This window comes from Sebastes umbrosus, chromosome 3 (genome assembly GCF_015220745.1).
Source record: "Sebastes umbrosus isolate fSebUmb1 chromosome 3, fSebUmb1.pri, whole genome shotgun sequence".
NCBI lineage: Eukaryota > Metazoa > Chordata > Actinopteri > Perciformes > Sebastidae > Sebastes > Sebastes umbrosus.
In genome coordinates, this window is record NC_051271.1 from 15,626,405 (window position 1) to 15,645,885 (window position 19,481).

General features: G+C 40.0%; 1 protein-coding gene and 1 long non-coding RNA gene across 7 annotated transcripts; one reads left to right on the forward strand and one right to left on the reverse strand.

Annotated features, from left to right (window-relative positions):
* The first annotated feature begins 1,776 nt into the window (after positions 1 to 1,776).
* Positions 1,777 to 18,460, forward strand: aftpha (aftiphilin a). 6 transcript variants are annotated; one of them, XM_037763847.1, is made up of 11 exons: positions 1,778 to 2,067; positions 5,568 to 7,028; positions 7,059 to 7,319; positions 10,617 to 10,774; positions 11,041 to 11,170; positions 11,600 to 11,656; positions 12,589 to 12,714; positions 13,595 to 13,658; positions 13,936 to 14,019; positions 15,608 to 15,731; positions 16,812 to 18,460. In XM_037763847.1, exons 2-11 carry the CDS (start codon positions 5,604 to 5,606, stop codon positions 16,951 to 16,953), a joined length of 2,571 nt encoding a protein of 856 aa, XP_037619775.1. In that variant the 5' UTR covers positions 1,778 to 2,067; positions 5,568 to 5,603; the 3' UTR covers positions 16,954 to 18,460. The 6 variants fall into 6 exon arrangements, with proteins under 6 accessions (XP_037619773.1, XP_037619775.1, XP_037619772.1 ...); XM_037763845.1 differs by having other exon boundaries at positions 1,777 to 2,090; positions 5,568 to 7,319; XM_037763844.1 differs by having other exon boundaries at positions 5,568 to 7,319.
* LOC119484773 lies at positions 11,069 to 13,710 on the reverse strand. Its single transcript, XR_005206114.1, has 3 exons — positions 13,575 to 13,710; positions 11,579 to 11,678; positions 11,069 to 11,208 (listed from the first exon to the last, which is right to left on the reverse strand). It is a non-coding gene; the product is annotated as an uncharacterized LOC119484773 (long non-coding RNA).
* Positions 18,461 to 19,481: the final 1,021 nt, after the last annotated feature.

Sequence of the window (19,481 nt, forward strand, 5' to 3'; positions counted from 1 at the left end):
CAGAAAAAAAAGTCTGAAAAAAGTCTGAATAAAGTCCGAAAATTGTTCTAAAACTGTCCGACTAATGTCCGAAAAAAAAGTCAGAAAATTGTCAGAAAAAAAGGTCCGAAAAATAATTTTAAAAAAATATCTGAAAAATGTCAGAAGAAAGTCCGAAAAAATGTCCGACAAATGTCCGAAAAAAGTCAAGAAAAAAAAATCTGAAAAATGTCAGAAAAAAAAAGTCAGAAAAATGTTAGAAAAAAAATAAATAAGAAAAATGTCAGAAAAAAAAAGAAAAATATTTTTTTAAAAATGTCTGAAAAATGTCAGAAGAAAGTCCGAAAAATGTCCGACAAATGTCCGTAAAAAAGTCAAGAAATTTTCAAAAATTTTCAGAAATGTCAGAAAAAAAAGTCTGAAAAAAGTCTGAATAAAGTCCGAAAATTGTTCTAAAACTGTCCGACTAATGTCCGAAAAAAAAGTCAGAAAATTGTCAGAAAAAAAGGTCCGAAAAATAATTTTTAAAAAATTTCTAAAAAATGTCTGAAAAAAGTCAGAATAAAGTCCGAAAAATGTCTGACAAATGTTCGAAAAAAGTCAAGAAAAAAAAATCTGAAAAAATGTCAGAAAAACAAAAGTCAGAAAAATGTCAGAATAAAAAAAAAGTCAGAAAAATGTAAGGAAAAAAAAAGTCAGAAAAATGTAAGAAAAAAAAAAAGGAAAATATTTTTTTTGAAATGTCTGAAAAAAGTCTGAATAAAGTCCGAAAATTGTCCTAAAACTGTCCGACTAATGTCCGAAAAAAAATTCAGAAAAAAGTCCGAAAAATACTTTTAAAAAAATGTTCAAAAATGTCTGAAAAATGTCACAAAAAAGTAAGAAAAAAGTCCGAAAAAAGTAAGAAAATTTTTTGAAAAAAATACGAAAAATATCCAAAAAAAGTACGAAAAATGTATGAAAAAAAGTACGAAAAAATTTCTGAAAAAAAGTACGAAAAATTTCAGAAAAAAGTACGAAAAATGTCAGAAAAAAAGTACGAACAATTTCTGAAAAAAATACGAAAAAATGTCCAGACATATATATAATGGTTTTCACTGGACAGGAAGGGGATGAAAGATTGTAATCTGAAAAGTAACTAAAGACCTCAGACAAATGTAACAGTAGTGCAGTATAAAGTACAATATTCCCCTACTTAAGTAAAGTACAAGTACATCACATATACTTGAGTAAATGTACTTAGTTACATCTCAGCACTGTGTGTTGCACTCTGAACTGATGTACTGATGTCTGATGTTTTGCACTCTGAACTGATGTACTGATGTCTGATGTTTTGCACTCTGAACTGAAGTACTGATGTCTGTTGTTTTGCACTCTGAACTGAAGTACTGATGTCTGTTGTTTTGCAGTGTGAACTGAAGTATTGATGTCTGATGTTTTGCACTCTGAACTGAAGTACTGATGTCTGATGTTTTGCACTCTGAACTGAAGTACTGATGTCTGTTGTTTTGCACTCTGAACTGAAGTATTGATGTCTGATGTTTTGCACTCTGAACTGAAGTACTGATGTCTGTTGTTTTGCACTCTGAACTGAAGTACTGATGTCTGATGTTTTGCACTCTGAACTGATGTACTGATGTCTGATGTTTTGCACTCTGAACTGATGTACTGATGTCTGATGTTTTGCACTCTGAACTGAAGTACTGATGTCTGTTGTTTTGCACTCTGAACTGAAGTATTGATGTCTGTTGTTTTGCACTCTGAACTGAAGTACTGATGTCTGTTGTTTTGCAGTGTGAACTGATGTATGATGTCTGATGTTTTGCACTCTGAACTGAAGTACCTGTTAAACAGAAGTTTTGTTAGAAGCCCATCAGAGAGCCAGGCTGCCACTGCGGTGCATGCTGGGTGATATTGAGGCAGCCTAGCAGCAGCAGCAGCAGCCGGCTGACTCAACTCAACCTTCACTCTCTGCTTCACTTTCAGCCTCCTGAACTCCTAAACTCTTCAGCTGCTCTCCGTCTAACTAACATTATGGAGGACTCTGTCTTTACCTGAGTCATGGACATCAGCGGACAACATCTCACGGTTAGATCACCTGCTTTATTCTGGTAAAACTAAGAACACCTGCTGTCAAACCGAGCCGGATGATGTGGATGCTAATGCTAAAGCTAAAGCTAGCTGGGAAGATGCTTGTTGTTGCTGTTAGCATGTTAGCTGTTAGCTAGCTGCGTAGTTAGCTGAGCTAGTGGACTTCTCACTTACTTCTATGTGATGGTGCTGCTTTGCCAGCCTTTATATGTCTTTGATGACATGTGTTTGATCATATAAACGAGCCTTAAAGTGGCAACAAACTACTGACACGTTACCGTGGTAACATCGCTCATAAATGAGCTTTTCCTACACATGCTAACCAAAGCTAAGCTAAACCAGCTACACCCAACATCTCAGCTGAGTGGCTCGGCCTTGTAGTTTAATTAGATGCTCTTCTAGTTAAAGCTGATCCAGCTGTCATGTTAGATTAATGCTAGTCTATTCGTTTTTTAGATCTGTATGTAGAATAGAATAGAATAGAAAGCTTTATTGTCATTATTGTATTAAATACAACAAGATGTACAGTTTGCCTCTTCTGGTCAGTGCTTTAAAACAAATACTAGACAGGTAAAACACACACATAGTTATATAAAGCAAATACAAACAGGTAAAGTAGATGTAATAAATAAATATAAACAGAAGTGTTACACTGGAAGTATAACATATAAAAGTAGATGTTATGGAAACAGAGGTAATTGAACTTGTAGTTTTAATGAGATGCTCTTCTAGTTAAAGCTAATCTAAACTGTTAGATTATTCATGTTAGATTAATCCTAGTCTAGTCGTTTTGTAGATCTGTAATATCTCTACTCAGCTGTCAGGTTTTCCACTGAGCTAATGATAGCACTAGCCAGCCTGTTAGCCAGCTAAGTTAGATGTTTATTTAGCCTCCTTTAGCTTCACTAAACACGTCAGACAAGAGAGGAGGATGTGTGAAACTTGTGCTGAAACTCGAGATGTTGCCTAAACCGGCTGATTTTAGGTGTGTAGATTATGAGATGAACAGCTGTGAAAGGATGCTAAGCTTGTCATGAAGGTGACAGCTCGTCTTAATAGAGAACATATTGTGATTGCTAATACATTAACTTGGACTTTATGTTAGGAAAACAGCAGCTTTCACTAGTGGTGGACGTTACTCAGAGCTTTTACTTAAGTAAAAGTAGTACCAACAGTGTAGAAATACTCTGTTACAAAGTTAAAGTCCTGCATTCAAAATGTAAGTGAAAGTACAAAACTATTAGCAATCAAAATATATTTAAAGTACTAAAAGTAGTCAGAATGGCCAGTTTCAGAATATTATTGGATTATAATTGTTGATGCATTCATTTGTTTACGATAATACTTTATTTTCAGACAGGTCTGAAACTTGTTTTGCATCACAGCAGCTCCATAAAAAGGACAGAGACAAGAAACAAGGACACGTACATTTAAACATTACTATCACAGAAGACGATATTCAGGGCCCTTCAATGCACATTTGATCTGGGATTAGGCTCCATATTTAGTTTTAGGATTGACTGGGGCACAAAAGATTGCTTCAGTCTATCCTTATTAAATCGTGGAACCCTGTATCTCCAATTTGATGGTAACAATTCATATTCACTGTTCAAAACATGGTCGGGGTCAGAGACGATGGTGTTAGTCAGCCTTACTATGTTATTATGACAGACAAATTAATTTTTGAATGAGAATGGAGGCACAGATCACAGTTTAGTTTCCTTGGGAGCAAAGTAGAAATCGGTAAAACATTTGTTTTTTCTCCGAAATGTTCCTTTGTCCTTAACTCGTCTTTCTGGACTTGCATGTCTGTAGTCCCAAGTCAGCACTGCCTGGGTGTAAACGTACCTGTTCCCAGGTATTCTGGGAGATAAGGCAAACAAGGCAAACAAAGCAAACACGCGTTTCAGACGCCACCCACTGCTCCGGTTGGTGGTTGAGAATGCAAACAGAGTTTCCTCTTTCAGTTAGAAGTCAAAGCGGTGACAGTCTCCGGTTTGTGCCTCTGAAATTTTATATCAGACACTTTTGGGTCACACAGGATTATAATTTCCTCATAACTTCTTAGGGAGGTTCCTGAAAGAATTGTGTAAGTAGTTTAGCATACGTTAAGTAGGGCTGCAACTAGTGATTATTTTCAAACTAATGTCTTGATTATGTCAAATAATCACATATTTCAACTATAAAAAAGAAACGAAAATGGTAGAAAAACAGATCTGATCTCTTTTCTCCAGAGCGCAAAGTGACATCTTCAAATTGCGTTTTCCAAAACCCAAAGATATTAAATTTACATTCAAGTGATTATGAAAAACAGAAAATCTGCAAATCTTCACATTTTAGAAACTTGAATGTTTTGCATTTGTGCTTGATAGAAGACTTAAATGAGTAATTAATCATTAACATGGTTACTGATTCATTTTCTAGTGTCGACTAATTGATTAAATTCGTCTGCAGGAAAGCGTTCACTTCAACATGTATAAAGAGTAGGGCTGTCAATCGATTAAAACATTTAATCGCGATTAATCGCATGATTGTCTATGATCACGAGTGATCGCAAATTAATTACTTACAAGTCACAGAATTCAACTGCTTTTTTTTCTCCAAGCAACATTTTAAAAATTTAAGAGAGCATTTAACAAACCATAGACATGTCATTAATCCTCAAAGACTCTTATCTTGCTGGAAAAACAAATACTTCCTGCAGGTAAGAAATCTACAGTTGTTATTTCGATAGGTTAGAAAAGTTCTTGAGGCTAATGGACATGTTTTAAAAAACAAAGTTTTGATCCCGTTTATTTTTGATGAAAACCGTGAATTGCTTTTGTGATTCTAATGTAATGCACACTTGTCAGATATAAAAACGGTGGTCTGACAAAGATTTAGGCTTTTGAAGCACTTCCAGGAACTTTACAGAAGGAAAACGTTTACAAGGATATTCACAAGTTTGGTGCAAGTGATGATAACATCTGTGTTTCAGGTTTGGATAACACATTTTTAGCAGTCAAAAACATGCAAGTAAGAGTTCAGTGGAGAGGGAAAGTACCAGAATAAAGTCAAGATTGATTTATAAGTGTTGACAAGGTAGAGTTAATTTTTAGAGACTCCATCAGCAGGCGGTGTTTCTCTGCCACATGTTGCCCTGATGTTATTCATTAGGGCATTACATGAATTTAAGAGTAAATAAGTAGAACTTGATGGGTCAGAAGATGCAGCTCGTTTACACCACTGTCTCTTTTAGTTTTACACATCACAGCACTGATTTCTCATTACCACTTCATTACTGTCAATTTGACGCCAATCTGTCCTCTTTTAGTGGTTCAGTAATTCAATTTCAAACCACACATTAAGCACATCGGCCCTGCAGCACCACAAGAGCTGCCCTTAATTACTTCTTGTGTTCATGAAGCCAGAATGGGGCTTAAACACGTTGTTTTTATTGATATATCTGCTGTGACGGACTATTTGTTTCTGATGATGTTTTTTCCTTGCTGTCTCAGGTGTAGTCAGGAGGATTCGTTGATTGCCAGAGAATCATGGAGCCAGATGTGATCCGTATGTACTCCTCCTCTCCGCCCCCGATGGAGGACGCTGCCGAGGACGAGGATAACGAGTTTGGAGACTTCGACACATTCTCTGGCGTCCCAAGCAGCATCAGCTTCACAGAGTTCGACACCCCGACCACTTTCAACCAGTCCCAAGCTTTGACCGCCACCTCCCCGCCCGAGCTCCTCGCCAACAGAGGGGTGGTGGGATTCAGCCACGGCTCCTCTAACGGCACCCACGGCCCGAACACTGAGCTGTCCAAGGCTAATGGCGTTGTGCCAGCGAGCCACCTGGGCAGCGGTCCCTTAGAAAGAACTGAGATGAAAAAGGTCCTCTCCAGCTCTCTGGATTTCTCTGTGAGCGACACAGCTGGCAGCGAGCCGGCTGATTGCAACGGCGGAGGCACAGAGGTGCTAACAAACGGGTTTGCAACCTTCGAAGTTCAGGGAAGCCCTTCCTCGCAGAATTCTGTCCACTGTCATATAAAAGGAACGTCCACTGAGGACACGGGCAGCGTCCCCGCCGGCAGCCCCGAGGACGATTTTGCAGACTTTGCTGCTTTTTCCAATGCTGAAGGACACCTCAGCCAGACGGCAAACGAGGACTCGGACAATCCAACAGGGGGTAGCTGCCACGACGAGCACTGTAATATAGAGCAGGGAACGACTTCAGAGGACAATGTCAGGGACACAAACAGAACTGGACCCATACCTGTTCCTGCTGAGGCCCCGGATGGCTCGTGCAACACGGACCGGGGTCCTCACACGGACGCTGACTCTCAACAAAGGGACGTAGCCTTTGCACAGGAGCACTTGGCCTCAGAGGCAGTTTGCACTAACAGACCCGTCACGTTGAACGGGGTGGATGTAGCCGACAGGGACGATTCCAAAGACGCCACGGGCTGCAGTGAAAGCGACCTGTCACCTGACACGGCTGCGGACGGTGAGGCGGGACAGTCGGACGGGAAGGGCTCCGGTAACGAGACCGAGACCGAGACGGAGACCGAGACGTCGTTGGGCCGGCCGCTGTCGACAGACGCTCTAGAGGAGTTCGGTGACATGAGCACCACAGGCTCGGTGCCCTCGCCGCCCCTCCAAGGGGAGACCGCCACGCCCGCCGACCACAGCCAGCTGGGAGAGGACGAGGAGGATGAGGACTTTGGGGACTTTGGAGACGCCGGCTCATTCAGCGGTCAGGGCTTCACTGACTTTGACCAGCTGGACGTCCAGCAGGAGCAGAGCAGGTCGGACAGCCCTGCTCCTACACAGGAAGCTACAGACGCGAAGGAGGAAGACGACTTTGGCGACTTCAACTCCCCCAAATTTCACGACAGTGGAAACGAGGGGGAGGATGGAGGCAAGTTTGCAGATTTCCCCGTCAGCGACAGTTTTGGGAATTTCAGCTCGGCAGGTGCAGACGGTGCAGACGGTGCAGACGGTGCAGACGGTGCAGACGGTGCAGACGGTGCAGACGGTGCAGACGGCGAGGCGGATGCAGGGTGGAGCGCCTTCGGGGAGCTGGAGCAGCAGCAGCAGGTGGAGGAGGGGGAGTCCTGGGCGGCGTTCAGCACGGAGCAGAGCGTCGCTCCTCCTGCAGAGAGCAGAGAGGAGGAGGAAGAGGTGGTGGTGGAGGAGGAGGAGGAGGAGTGGCATGAAAGTGAACTTACTGCAGTCAGCGAGGAAACCAGCAGGACAGACAGACAGTCGGTAAGAACTGTGGGAAATAAACTGGTCAGACTGGGAAGCTTCATGGATGCAGAGTTATTCATCCATGAGCCAACATCGTGATATAGCTCAAGTTGATTTTATTTATGTAGAGCTGTACAGCACAGAACCGAGGCCCAGTTAATAAACGGCAAAACAAGGAGGAAAAAGAAGGGATCAGTTCATAGTGGGATCTATAGTTTTAGTTTTGTTTGTTTGTGTCTGTGAAAATTCTGCCACCCAATCAAATTGAATTCCTTGTGTTCAAAACATTTAAAATTATATTTAAAACATTTCTCATCAGAAACGGCGTCCCTGTCACTCTGGATAATTCACAGATGTTGCTCGCAGTAGTTTTCATTAGAACTATTTCTTAGGTAGAAAGTAGTTCCAGTGAAAACTGATCACAACGAGGTATCAGTTAGGGGTGGGAATCCCCGAAGGCCCCACGATACGATATTATCACGATACTTAAGTTACGATCTTATTGCAATTTTAAACATTTTGCAATATGTTGAGTACTGCTATAAGATATATTGCGATTTATGACTTTTTTCTCAACTGCAAATGATGTAGTTTGTCAACATCTGTGTTTTCACTTTGTTCATCTCAGAGTTTTCATTCACATATCTTGAGGTCAGAGGTCAAGGGACCCCTTTGAAAATGGCTATGCCAGTTTTTCCTCGCAAAAATGTAGCTTAACTTTGGAGCTTTATTTAGCATTCTTCCTGACAATCTAACATGACATGGTTGGTACCAATGGATTCCTTAGGTTTTTTCTAGTTTGTTAGTTAGTTAGTTGATACCAGTATCTCCTCTAGCTTTAAGATTGAGCCCGCTACAACATCTGAAAGGCAGAAAAGGCCCACCGGCGGGCTTTCTGATTGTTAAGAGGTTAATAGTTTATATTATAAAAGATCAATACTTGACATGCGTGTATCAATACAATATTGCCAATATCGCGATACTATGCTGTATCAATTTTTTAAAATCTTACAGGAGTTAAAAAAAAAAAGGCCACGAAAACATTATCGGCTGGTTTTAGCTTATCACAGATAAATCAATATTTTTTAGGCCCATATTGATATCTGTGTTTGAGAGACAAAAAAATCCATAACAACATAATTGCTGACATAACAGAACAGATGTTTTTGATAATGATCCCTTAAATGTGGTTATTATGTAATGAAGACGCTGTTATAGCTGCCATTTACACTGATACTCAAATATCTATAACTGGTGTGAGATGATAAGGTAAATCCATTCAAAGACAAAGTAGACTTCATTTTGATGAAAAGAAACTTTGTTTTGTCAACCATAGAAGATCACTCTCGCCTCAGACAGTTGAATTACATACTATTGACTTTGACAGTCCGTGTATACGACAATAAGTATGTGCAGAACAAAAAGTTCTGCTGCCCACAAACCAAAAAGAGGAAGTTATTCAAATCAGTTCCTTGTGTTTGTTCATGTTCAGCTGAGTCACTGGCCTTACACCAACTACCGCTGTTTGCATTAAACATTAACCGACCCGTTAATGACAGAGGTCGGACCTCTGATTTGAAGTGGAACAGAGAATAAACAGTGTCCTGAAACGAGGATATCAGTGTGATAAGAGGTGGTGGGTTGATGGTGTGGATGTTTGTTCAGAAGTAGAGAAACTCTGCTCTCAGGATGTGACCTGCACTACGTTAACAAACAAACTGGTAACCTCCAGCTCGATGCAGGATTCATTCACAGCTGCAACAGTAACGCTGGGACCTACTGTCTCATCGTTCAGCATTGGCGAACGGCCAGTATAACCGGTGTGACAGCCAGCAGGAAACTGGGTCACTAGTGTGACAGTGTCTTGTCTGGTTTGAGTGTGTGGTAAAGGACTTTAAAATATATTTCTCCCTGTTTGGGAGAAAATCGGGCGTCAGGATCCTTTCTCTCTCTGTTCTCACTTTTCCTCCCCCAAAACACAAAACGATCTGTTAGAGATGTACCGGTTGCAATTTTCTTGGTCATGTCTGACCTGCTGATTCAGATTTGCTTTCTTTCTAAGAACTATAATTGACAGCATACACAAACATTTTTGTAACTTTTCTTTCATGGAAAATTGAAATTCAAGTGTCTATGTTCATAATATAGCTTATTAAAGCTTCAGTAGGCAGTATATTTTTGGCATCATTGGGCAGAAATTCCATAATAACCTTTCAGCAAATAGTAATTCAAGTGTTCTGAGAGAAAACTAGACTTCTTCTCCTCGTCATGGCTCTGTTTTCAGGCTTTAAAAAATCTAGGTAGAGTAAGCATAGCGTAAAACCATCATGCGGCACATGATGTGTAAATTTGACCAGCAAAAAAAATTAAAAAATAAAATAATTTATGAGACTGATCAGCTCACAACTCTCCGGTTTCTATCGGTGCATCTCTGATCTCAGTATCCTCTCTTGAGCGCTTCATGACAAAGCTGAGTGTAGTAAGAACTGGTCTGCTGTACTGGGACCACACCCAGCTGCACAGAGTCATCACAAGCCGGCAGGGCAAGCCACATTATTAGACTGGGTGCAGCTTTACAATGAAATGCATCAGAAAACACTCATGTATCGTTGTTGACTTCCTTGAAGTCAGTCAAGCACTAAACATTAAGAAGACGACTGTCCATCTTCAAAAAGTGTCCGAAAACTGCTTTGTAAACTCGGACGGGAACCTAGAAGCAGAGAAGTTGCATCTTTTGTCGTAAACCTCAAACGCAACATCTGTCCACCTGACAAAGGTCTGAGAGTTGAAAGCTCTGACTGTCTGTTTGTAATATAACTAGATGTGTGGATGCTTTAACTTCTGCTCATTTATGACATTTTTGGTACATCCAGTACCTTCCCATCTTGTGTAGTGTGAGGTAGCGCTCCGTGAAAACAAGGTTCGTGTTACAGAAGGTGTGAAATATGCTGCATGGTGGGCTGCTGAGCTCTAGGCCGGTTTACCAGCAACGCTCTGATTCACATCCATTCAGAACACGTCGACACAGCGATGCATATAAAAACATTTTCAGAGAGTTTTTTAAAATGTTTGCCACACTAAGGAACAATTAAATCTATCGTTTCGCTTACAAAATGGATTCAATAGCGCCACCATCAGGTCAGGACAAGAGTGTTGCTGGATGGATGTTCGCCATGATAAACGCAGCATTTTGAAATGGATACTGAGAGTAAACCTGTTGCATTATCACTAAGGCTGTCAATCGATTAAAATAAGTAATAGCGATTAAAAAGTGTTTAGTAGGCTGTGAGTAAACGGCTGCTGTGCTCCCTGCAGGCGTCGCTGTCATGCCGTCTGGAGAAGCTGTTTCAGGGCAGCTTCCCTCAGACCGCCGCCCCCTCGGTGGAGGACGAGGTGGCGTCCCTGAGGATCCTGCTGGGACCGCCAGAGGACAAACCAGGAGTCGAGGAGGAGAAGACGTCGCCGTGCAACAGGTGAGCGTGGGTCACGAATTTAATCATTTCAGCATCTTTTCTATTTCATACATTTCTAAAATGTCTAGTCTGCTGTTTGGTCTCAGTGATGATAAATCTATCTATATCTTCCTTTAACGGAGATTTAATGAGTAACAGAACAAACCTTTTTGTCTGGGAGCCACAGTGATTGATTGATCACGTCTTCTGACTTCTTGAACATCTCAACTAGACTGTTGTCTTGTCTTTAATCTCTGCCTCGTCTTTAACACCCCTGTGTCTCTCAGGTCTGCGCGTGGCAACGTGTGGATACAGCTTCGGGACATCCACGAGGCGTTGGGTCTCAGATACCAGTGGGGGGGCTCCTACTGCAACAAAGCACTACTCTGCTGCCTCGGCATCGACACCCGGAACATTGTGAGTCCCCGCCGGACCCTCTGACGCCAGCCAGCTCACTATTTCACAAGTGGAAAGAAATGAAGCATGCACTTAAATTACAATTGTTTTATATTAAATAGGCCAAAAGAACCATTATGACCCATTTCAAATGCACAGATAACCCTCTGACCTGTAAAAAGTATACTTTCAGAAGTGATTTAACGACGTTTCAAGTAATCCGTGACCTTTATTAACCTCTGCTGGCAGCCATTAGGGACCGCATCATCAAACTAAACTTTTCTCTTCCCACACAAGCTTGTGAGGCTGAGTTATTCTTCTCAGTGACATATTTAACCTGAACTTTACAGCAGGAGTGTGTGTGTGTGTGTGTGTGTGTGCGTGCGTGCGTGCGTGCGTGCGTGCGTGATGTATCTGAGTTTTTCTAACCTGCTGCTTTAATGTGTGCAGCTGTTCACGGGACAGAAGAAGCAGCCGGTCATCGTGCCCATGTACGCCGCCAGCCTGGTGAGTCGTCTGCCTGCTCCACCTCAAGTTGATAGAAAGAAAAATGATCAACATCAGTCATGATAATTGTCATAAAAGTCATTTCTCAAGCAAATGTTCACTATTTTTTCTGTTTAATGTCACTGTAAACTGAATATCTTCTGGTTCTGGATGCACAAAAGCAGCAATCTGAGATCAACTTTTGATGGACATTTGTCACTATTTGCTAACGTTTCGAAACTCGTGAGAGAATTCCTCGATAAAGAAAATAACAACTAGTCGCAACCCGTATTATTTCAATTAAATTCATCCATTTTATGTCGTTTATCTGGGGCCGGATCAGGGAGGCAGCAGACGTCTCTCTACCCAGCGTCGTTTTCCAGCTCGTCCTTGGCGATCCAGAGGTGTTCCCAAGCCAGATGAGATATATAATCTGTTCAGTGTGTTCTGGGTCTACCCCGGGGTCTTTAAAGGAAAACTTCCCCCTCAAAATGACCATTTGTATATCTATTACGCACCCCGTGTTACCTTGAATTCTTGAAGAAAACATTGTTTTTCTCTCATGCCTCCACAGCGAACGAAGAATACAAAAACGGAGAAAAATCTTAGTGAATTGGAATAAATGGGGGGGTCACGTTTAACAACCGCAAAACTATATCAAAACATCCATTTACAAACTCTCACACAACTCGTGCAGTATAATCCACGTCTCATTTATCCAGTCGTACGCTCACTACTTCCCAAACACATGCATCTTCACTAAACCCTCACCATCTAAAACATAAACAGTCTCACGCTTGTGCAGGCGCGCTACACGACCGTGCGAGTATGAAGTGTTTTAAATAGTAAGATTTTAGTGAAGATGGATGTGTTTGGGAATAGTGAGTATACGACATCATTCTCTGCTATCCTGCAGATCACCAACAATGTGTGTTTCTGTGTTTGTTTTTCAGGGGATGCTGGAACCAACCAAAGAGCCTGTGAAGCCCGTCTCTGCAGCAGAGATGATTGCCTCTATAGCCCAGCAGGCGCCTCCAGTGGCTCCAGTGAAAAGCTCCTGTCCCTCAGATACAGTCCAGGTGGGACCTCAGAGCGTCTACAGGAGACCAAAACACTGACACATACTTATATATTTACTGACAGCATGCTGGTTGGGGACTAGTTTTAGCGGCGAATTAATCCACATTCGGTGCTCTAGTGAGTATTAGTGGCAGCAGGACGGTGTATGTGGGATTGAGTCAAAAATAAACTACAGTGTGTGTTCATGTTGAAGAAAGAATATGTCACCCAGTGACACGGTGAGGCTCATTGATGTTTTTTTGGCTGGACCACAGAGGGCCAGCCCTATAAACGCAAAAGTCTGTCACTGAGTGACTGACTGAGTGATGAAGTTACACGATTGGTCGGCCGAGTGTTGGAGTTTCCTCATTGGCCGTTGCTCTTTCAAAATGAAAAGGCCGGGAACAGTCCTTTATGCAAATGAGCCGTCCAACGCAACGCGTCCGGCTCACAAAACTTGCACCAAGCTGTCAAAATAGGCAATCTAGTTCTAAAATGAAACCAGATTCAGCAGTGGCGTCGCCTATTTCTCACTTAAAATGTTTTCAGAAGTAGATTGTGGTGGATTGTTTAGACGGAATAACAGAAAGTTCACGAGCAGGCCGCAATGTTGTTTCCTGTTTAAAACGTCAAGCAGAAAACCAGGGACCAATCAGGTGCATACTACATCACCGCTTGAACAGCTAGTAGAGCGGAGCAGCGCGTCCTCTAGTGTCCTCGTCGGGCCTGGTGGACATGTACCGCTGGATTTAACATTATAGACATAACCACGGACTATTTGTATAAAAATTTAACCACAAATTCACAGACTGACCGAACACGGTCCAGACATGTACTCAGTTTTGACCGAGTCTATGTTTATATGTATAAACTGACTGACCTTCTTTCTCGTTCCTCCAGCAGGAGTCGCTCCCACCCGTCCAGTTCGACTGGAGCAGCAGTGGCCTTACCAACCCTCTGGACGGTAGGTGTTCCCTCGCCACCGCCACCCCTTTCCCTCTCTCGTCTTGTGTTTCTCACTTCTCTAACCCTCCTAGTGTTTCCTGAACAGTCTGTAGACGCAGTGAGCGGATGTGATGGTGCATCTCTCCTTTAAACCAGTTACTGAAAACAACATGGCTGCTCTGCATGAAGACTTTTTTAACATTTAGCCGACTCGCCTCTCTGATCACTGACACTGCTGCATGTTTCTGGTTTCTTCTCTCTCTTTCTCTGTGTCTGTCTGTGTGTTAACTGTGCAGCGAGCGGAGGCTCGTCTCTCTTAAACCTGGATTTCTTTGGTCCTGTGGAGGATTCAGGCTCCACCAGCTCACCCTCCATCCCAGGTCAGCAGCTGCTCACCACCTCCTCCTCCTCCTCCTTCTGTAGCGCTCTTCATCTTTACATTAACCTCCCATCTCTGTTTCTCGCTAATAACACTCGTCTGTAGGAGGAAACAGGACAAATCAGACAGTTCATGACTCTGTTGATGAGCGAGAGAACCACTGGTCAGATCAAAAGTTTGACTTTTGAATCAGAAGAAGTTTTCACATTTTGAAGAATTTGCCTTGGTATCTTGGTGCATAACAATAAACATAGTAAGAGAAACTACTTTCGAAAAGTCAAGAAATAAATAGAAAGAAAAAAAAAACAGAACAATTTACACTAAAAAATCTGGAAAATATATGAAAATATGTTTTTGTTTTATGTAATTGGTACAAATTTGTGAAAGTCTGCTAAACAGAAATACTCGACCAAGATATAGTTTAACTGTCTGAATATTGTGGGCATTTGTTTTCCCTGGTAGCTATTCCCAGTTACCAAAGAGTATCAATGTAAGTTCTTTGCAGTAACTATCCCCAGTAGCAGAAATGGCGAACGGTGTAACAACCGAAGTAACTGTGGAAAACAAAATGCAGTGTGTCCTGTGTTGTTGGAAGTTGCTCTGAGGAAAACGGAAAGCAATCCGCTTGTTTTTGTGACAGCGGTGCCAATAATAAGACCACTTGGAAACGCTTGTGGCTTTTTCAACTAGGGCTGCACAATTAATAATCATGATCACGATTTTGGCTTCCCGCAATTAAATGAACATGATCGACTGTGATATTGATGTTTAAAATGCTCCGCTCATAGAAACCTCTGCTGCATATCAAATCAAGCGCTTCCTAAACTAACAGCCAGCCACCAGCCGGCGATCCAGATGTTTTGGCTTCACTTTTGGGTATAGATATTATCTATACAACACCAATGTGTTTATGATTAAATTGAGAGCATAAAATTGTTTATCAAGCCTCTTTATGTTGCTAATTTTGCTCCCAAAGTGCACCAGATTGGTGCATTTAACTTTAAAATGTAGCTAACAAAAGGGTAAAGTGAATATTTCTTGTATTTTTTCATATTGCAGGAAAAAAGAAAATTGCAATGCCAGTTTTAACATTGTGCAGCTTTAATTTGTACACTAGCAGGAGCATGGAAGTGAAAGCAGGGCTCTGTTTAGTTTAATGTGAAAGTGCAGTAATAAAGATATGTCTCTAAAATCAATGAATAATCATGATAAATAATCACAATCTCAATATTGATTAAAATATTCATGATTAGCATTTTGGTCATAATCATGCATGTGATTTGGTACAAAAACATTTAACGCTCAACTCTATGAAGGAGTTTTGGACACCAAATGTTTAGAGGCACGGTCTACATAACAACCTGCACACTGAGTCTGATGCTTTTTTTAATTCTTAGCCAAAAACAAAACTTAACAGCTAGTTTAGTTCACCTCACGTGAATCTTTTGTGCCACAAAAATATATTAAAACTGTTTGTGACAGACAAAGCTAGAACTTTTGTTTTGCTGCATCCCAACTGACAGCTGCTCTTAAACTAAGTGAACCTTTTTTTGTTTTACCTCTGTTCTTTTTGTCTCCTTTGTTTTTAGGAGTCGACCCGGAGCTGTACGAGCTAACGACGGCCAAGCTGGACCCCGGCAGCTCCGGCAGTCGGGTGGCAGATGCCTTCGCCCGCCTGATGTCCACCATGGAGAAGACCAGCACCTCCACCAGGTCAGAGGTCAAAGAGTCAACAGGCAGCAGAGTCATGAGTTGTCATGTGATGTTTGTGCAGAAAAACAAAAAAGCTCAGGGATGATATCAGCCGCCAGCTGGTTTTAGATTTCATCATCATCCTCCACAGTATTATTTATCATGAGACAGAGACACATCATGAACGTTAAGTCTGAACACATGACGCTCTCATGTCAAATCTGATCTCTATTTTAAGAATTATTTAGCTTCATTTCCTGAAGTTTCCATCAGCTCAGTATTTAGTTAGATATTTAATTCTTCCCTCTCATACACATATTTTTTTTTTTTTAAATTTGCACTTTTGTTTTTCAGCTTATAATTTTTTTTTAAATAAAGCGAAGCATTTTTGATCATAGGAAACAGCTCAGACGTGGAGGAGCGCTCAGCTGCACATTCAACGGAATAGGAGATTAATAATAATATTAATTAATTTATAGAGTTGATTATTATTTTTTTATTAAATTGACCAGTTTTAAAAAATGCAATTTAAATTATGCATTAAAGACTGAAGGGTAAAAACATTTTTACAATTAAAAAAAAATTAAATTAGTTAAATAAAAATTTACTTTTTGTAATAAATTGACCAGTTTTTAAAAAGCCATCATAGATGAATTAAAAATGTAATTTAAATTATGCATTAAAGACTGAAGGGTTAAAAAAATGATACAATTTAAAAATTAAATTAGTCAAATAATAATAAAAAACAAAGTAAATTTGCATTCAAATGATCTGAATTAAGAAAAAAATATAAAAAATATAAAATTTGTCATTCACCAACTCTACTTCCCTATTCTTTTTTAAAATAATATAATGAATTTTAAAAAGGCTTATTTGTACTAATTGAACATTTAAAGACAGAATAATGAAGTAAAATAATAGTAGTATTTGTTCACTTTCATTTTACTCTGAACTTTTGAACTAATTTCTGTAAAACATGAAGTCTTAGCAGCTACATCCATGCTAATATTAGCTCATTAGCAGCGGCCTGTACGTACACAAACGCTGTCCTGAGGTGTGAGGTGACGCATGTGTGTTTTTGTGTGTCTTCCTGTTTGACAGGAAGCCGAGGAAAGAGGAGAATCTGAGCGACGAGGCTGCCAAAGTGATCGCTGGTCTGCCCGATCTCTCCTTCATGCAGGCCAAAGTGCTGATGTTTCCCGCCACGCTGACGCCGCTCGGCTGCCAGGCCACACCGGACTGAATCCTCGGCCTGTCCTCTGACATCATCACCTGACCCCGCCCACTCTGCCCACTGGCCCCGCCCACTGACTCGGCACATTTTAACAAGTTGTCGTCTTCTTTTTCTTTTTTTCTCTTGCTGCAACTTAGTTCCTCCCTTTCATACTTTTTTTTTTTTTTTAAATTTGCGCTTTTCAGCTTATAATTTTTAAAAATAAAACGAAGCATTTATGATCACAGGAAAACAGCTCGGATGTGGAGGAGCGCTCAGCCGACGACCTGCACATTTAACGGAATACGAGATTAATTAATTTATAGTTTATAATTTATAGAGTCGATAATTTATAGAGGAAGGTGTAATCGTGTGTGCTGTTCATATCTAGAAGAATCATCGTGTATATAATCAGGGATTAAATGTTTATTTTCCTTTTTTTTTGTTTTTAATTCTGAATGATTTTTGGATGATTTTACGTCTCTGTGGTGGGAGTGTGTTCGTGTCTGTCTGTGAAGGAAACACTGGCTGAAGCTCTTTGAATCAAAATGAAGTGGAATATATAAGTTTAAATTAATACATTTATATACATATATAAAATCTATAAATATATATATTTATCGACTTGAAACCACACTGCCTGCAAAATCCAGCTGAATGTTTTGTCCCCTCGTTGTGTTTAAAGGCCTTAGTTTTTACCTGCAGTCAGTGTAGATTTTAAACTTTCTTTAACCCGCATTGTCCACTCTGTCTTTTTCTTTTTCTAATTTAATGCATCTTTTTAACATAAATTATGTCCCACCCCTCTCACCGTTGCTGCAGTCCATCTACCGTCTCTAGAACGCAGGAGGACTGTTGTTATTATTTTATTCTTTAGTTTGCGAAACGTCCACCGACCAAACGCTGGTGTATCTGGTGAGTTCATGTGTCCTCAGTTGTCATTTGAAGGTTTTATTTCTATTCCATGTTGATTTATTTTTACATATATTCCAGCTGTTGTGGCCGGTGGATGAAAAGAAGTTTCCTTCCTTGTTCGTGTCAGCTCTTGCTGTTCATTTTTGTTGTTTTCGGGGGTGAAAACGGGACTTCTTTTTGGTTAAAACCACTGAAACTTTCTCGGCAGTGAAGGTCGACTCACATCAGAAGGGAATTAAGGGACCAATTTCTGCTTCCATGTGTCGGGTTATGTACACTGTTCCTAATATGAAGTGCTTTTTTGTTGTTGCGGCTCTTATTCGCTCATGTTTTGCGATATTCTTGTTTGTTTTTTGCTCATACTACTGTCAGCCCCGTCTCCCAGGAGGATTTTGCACATTGTAAAGATGAAATGGATGTAATCATAGTTCACTGTGGCTTTAGACTGTGTACAGTTAAACTATGGACTGTAAAATGTACGGGAAAATTCCTATGGAAAAAAACTGAATCACTTGAAGAGCCTGTCAAAAGGTTATTGTGCATGCCCAGGTTCTTTTGAGACTATAAGTGTGTAAATTTTACTTTTAGTGTACACAAGAAATTAAAATAGTTATCTTCTCTGCTTGTTTCTGTTTCTTTCGGACGATAAATCAAAGAGATATCTCCAAACAGTCTGCTGCAGATTTTAAAAAGAAAAGAAAAGAAATTCTGGCTTAAGTAAATGTTTATGGAGGCTGGAGTCTGCCACCAAAAACATTATACTTTTACATTGTTTGATTATATTCAATTAAACTGACCAGTTTAAAAAAGCTATTATAGATTAAATAATTAAAAATAGAATTTAAGTAAAAAATCATACAATTAAAAATTGAATTAGTCAAATAATAATTAAAAACTAAAGAATTTTAAAGCTAATTTGTGCCCATCATATTCATATTCACAATACATTTGTATTAGTTGTACTAATTTAACATTAAAAAACAGAATAATTAAGTACAATAATAGTATTTGTTCACTTTCATTTTACTTTGAACTTTTGAACTAATTTCTGTAAAACATGAAGTCTTAGCAGCTACATCCATGCTAATATTAGCTCATTAGCAGCGGTCTGTATGTACACAGACGCTGTCCTGAGGTGTGTGTTTCTGTGTGTCTTCCTGTTTGACAATACAATACATTTGTATAATTTGTACTAATTTAACATTTAATAACCAAATGTAAAGTAGAATTAGTGAAACACAAACTTAATATTTTTAAAATGTATTTTTTAATTTTATAATACATAATGTAAATACACTTTTCCTTAATACATTTTTGAAAAAATTATTGATTTATTAATTGATTTAAATAAAACAATAAATTGTTTCTGTTGGCACACTCCAGGCTCCATAAATACTAGTGATTTTTTATAAATGTTATTTTGGGTTGAACTGTCCCTTTACTGTTGCTTTCACAGGTTGAAACAGCAGCTGAGAGAAACTATTAAAACCTTAATGAGACAAAGTTCAAGAGATGATAAACTCGAGATCTCGGTTAAAAAATAGTTTCACATCTCACCATCATGCAGATATCTGTGTATTGTTCTTCCCCTGTTTCCATTCAGCAGAATTCACTGCATGGCATGGCATGGCTCGGCACGGTCA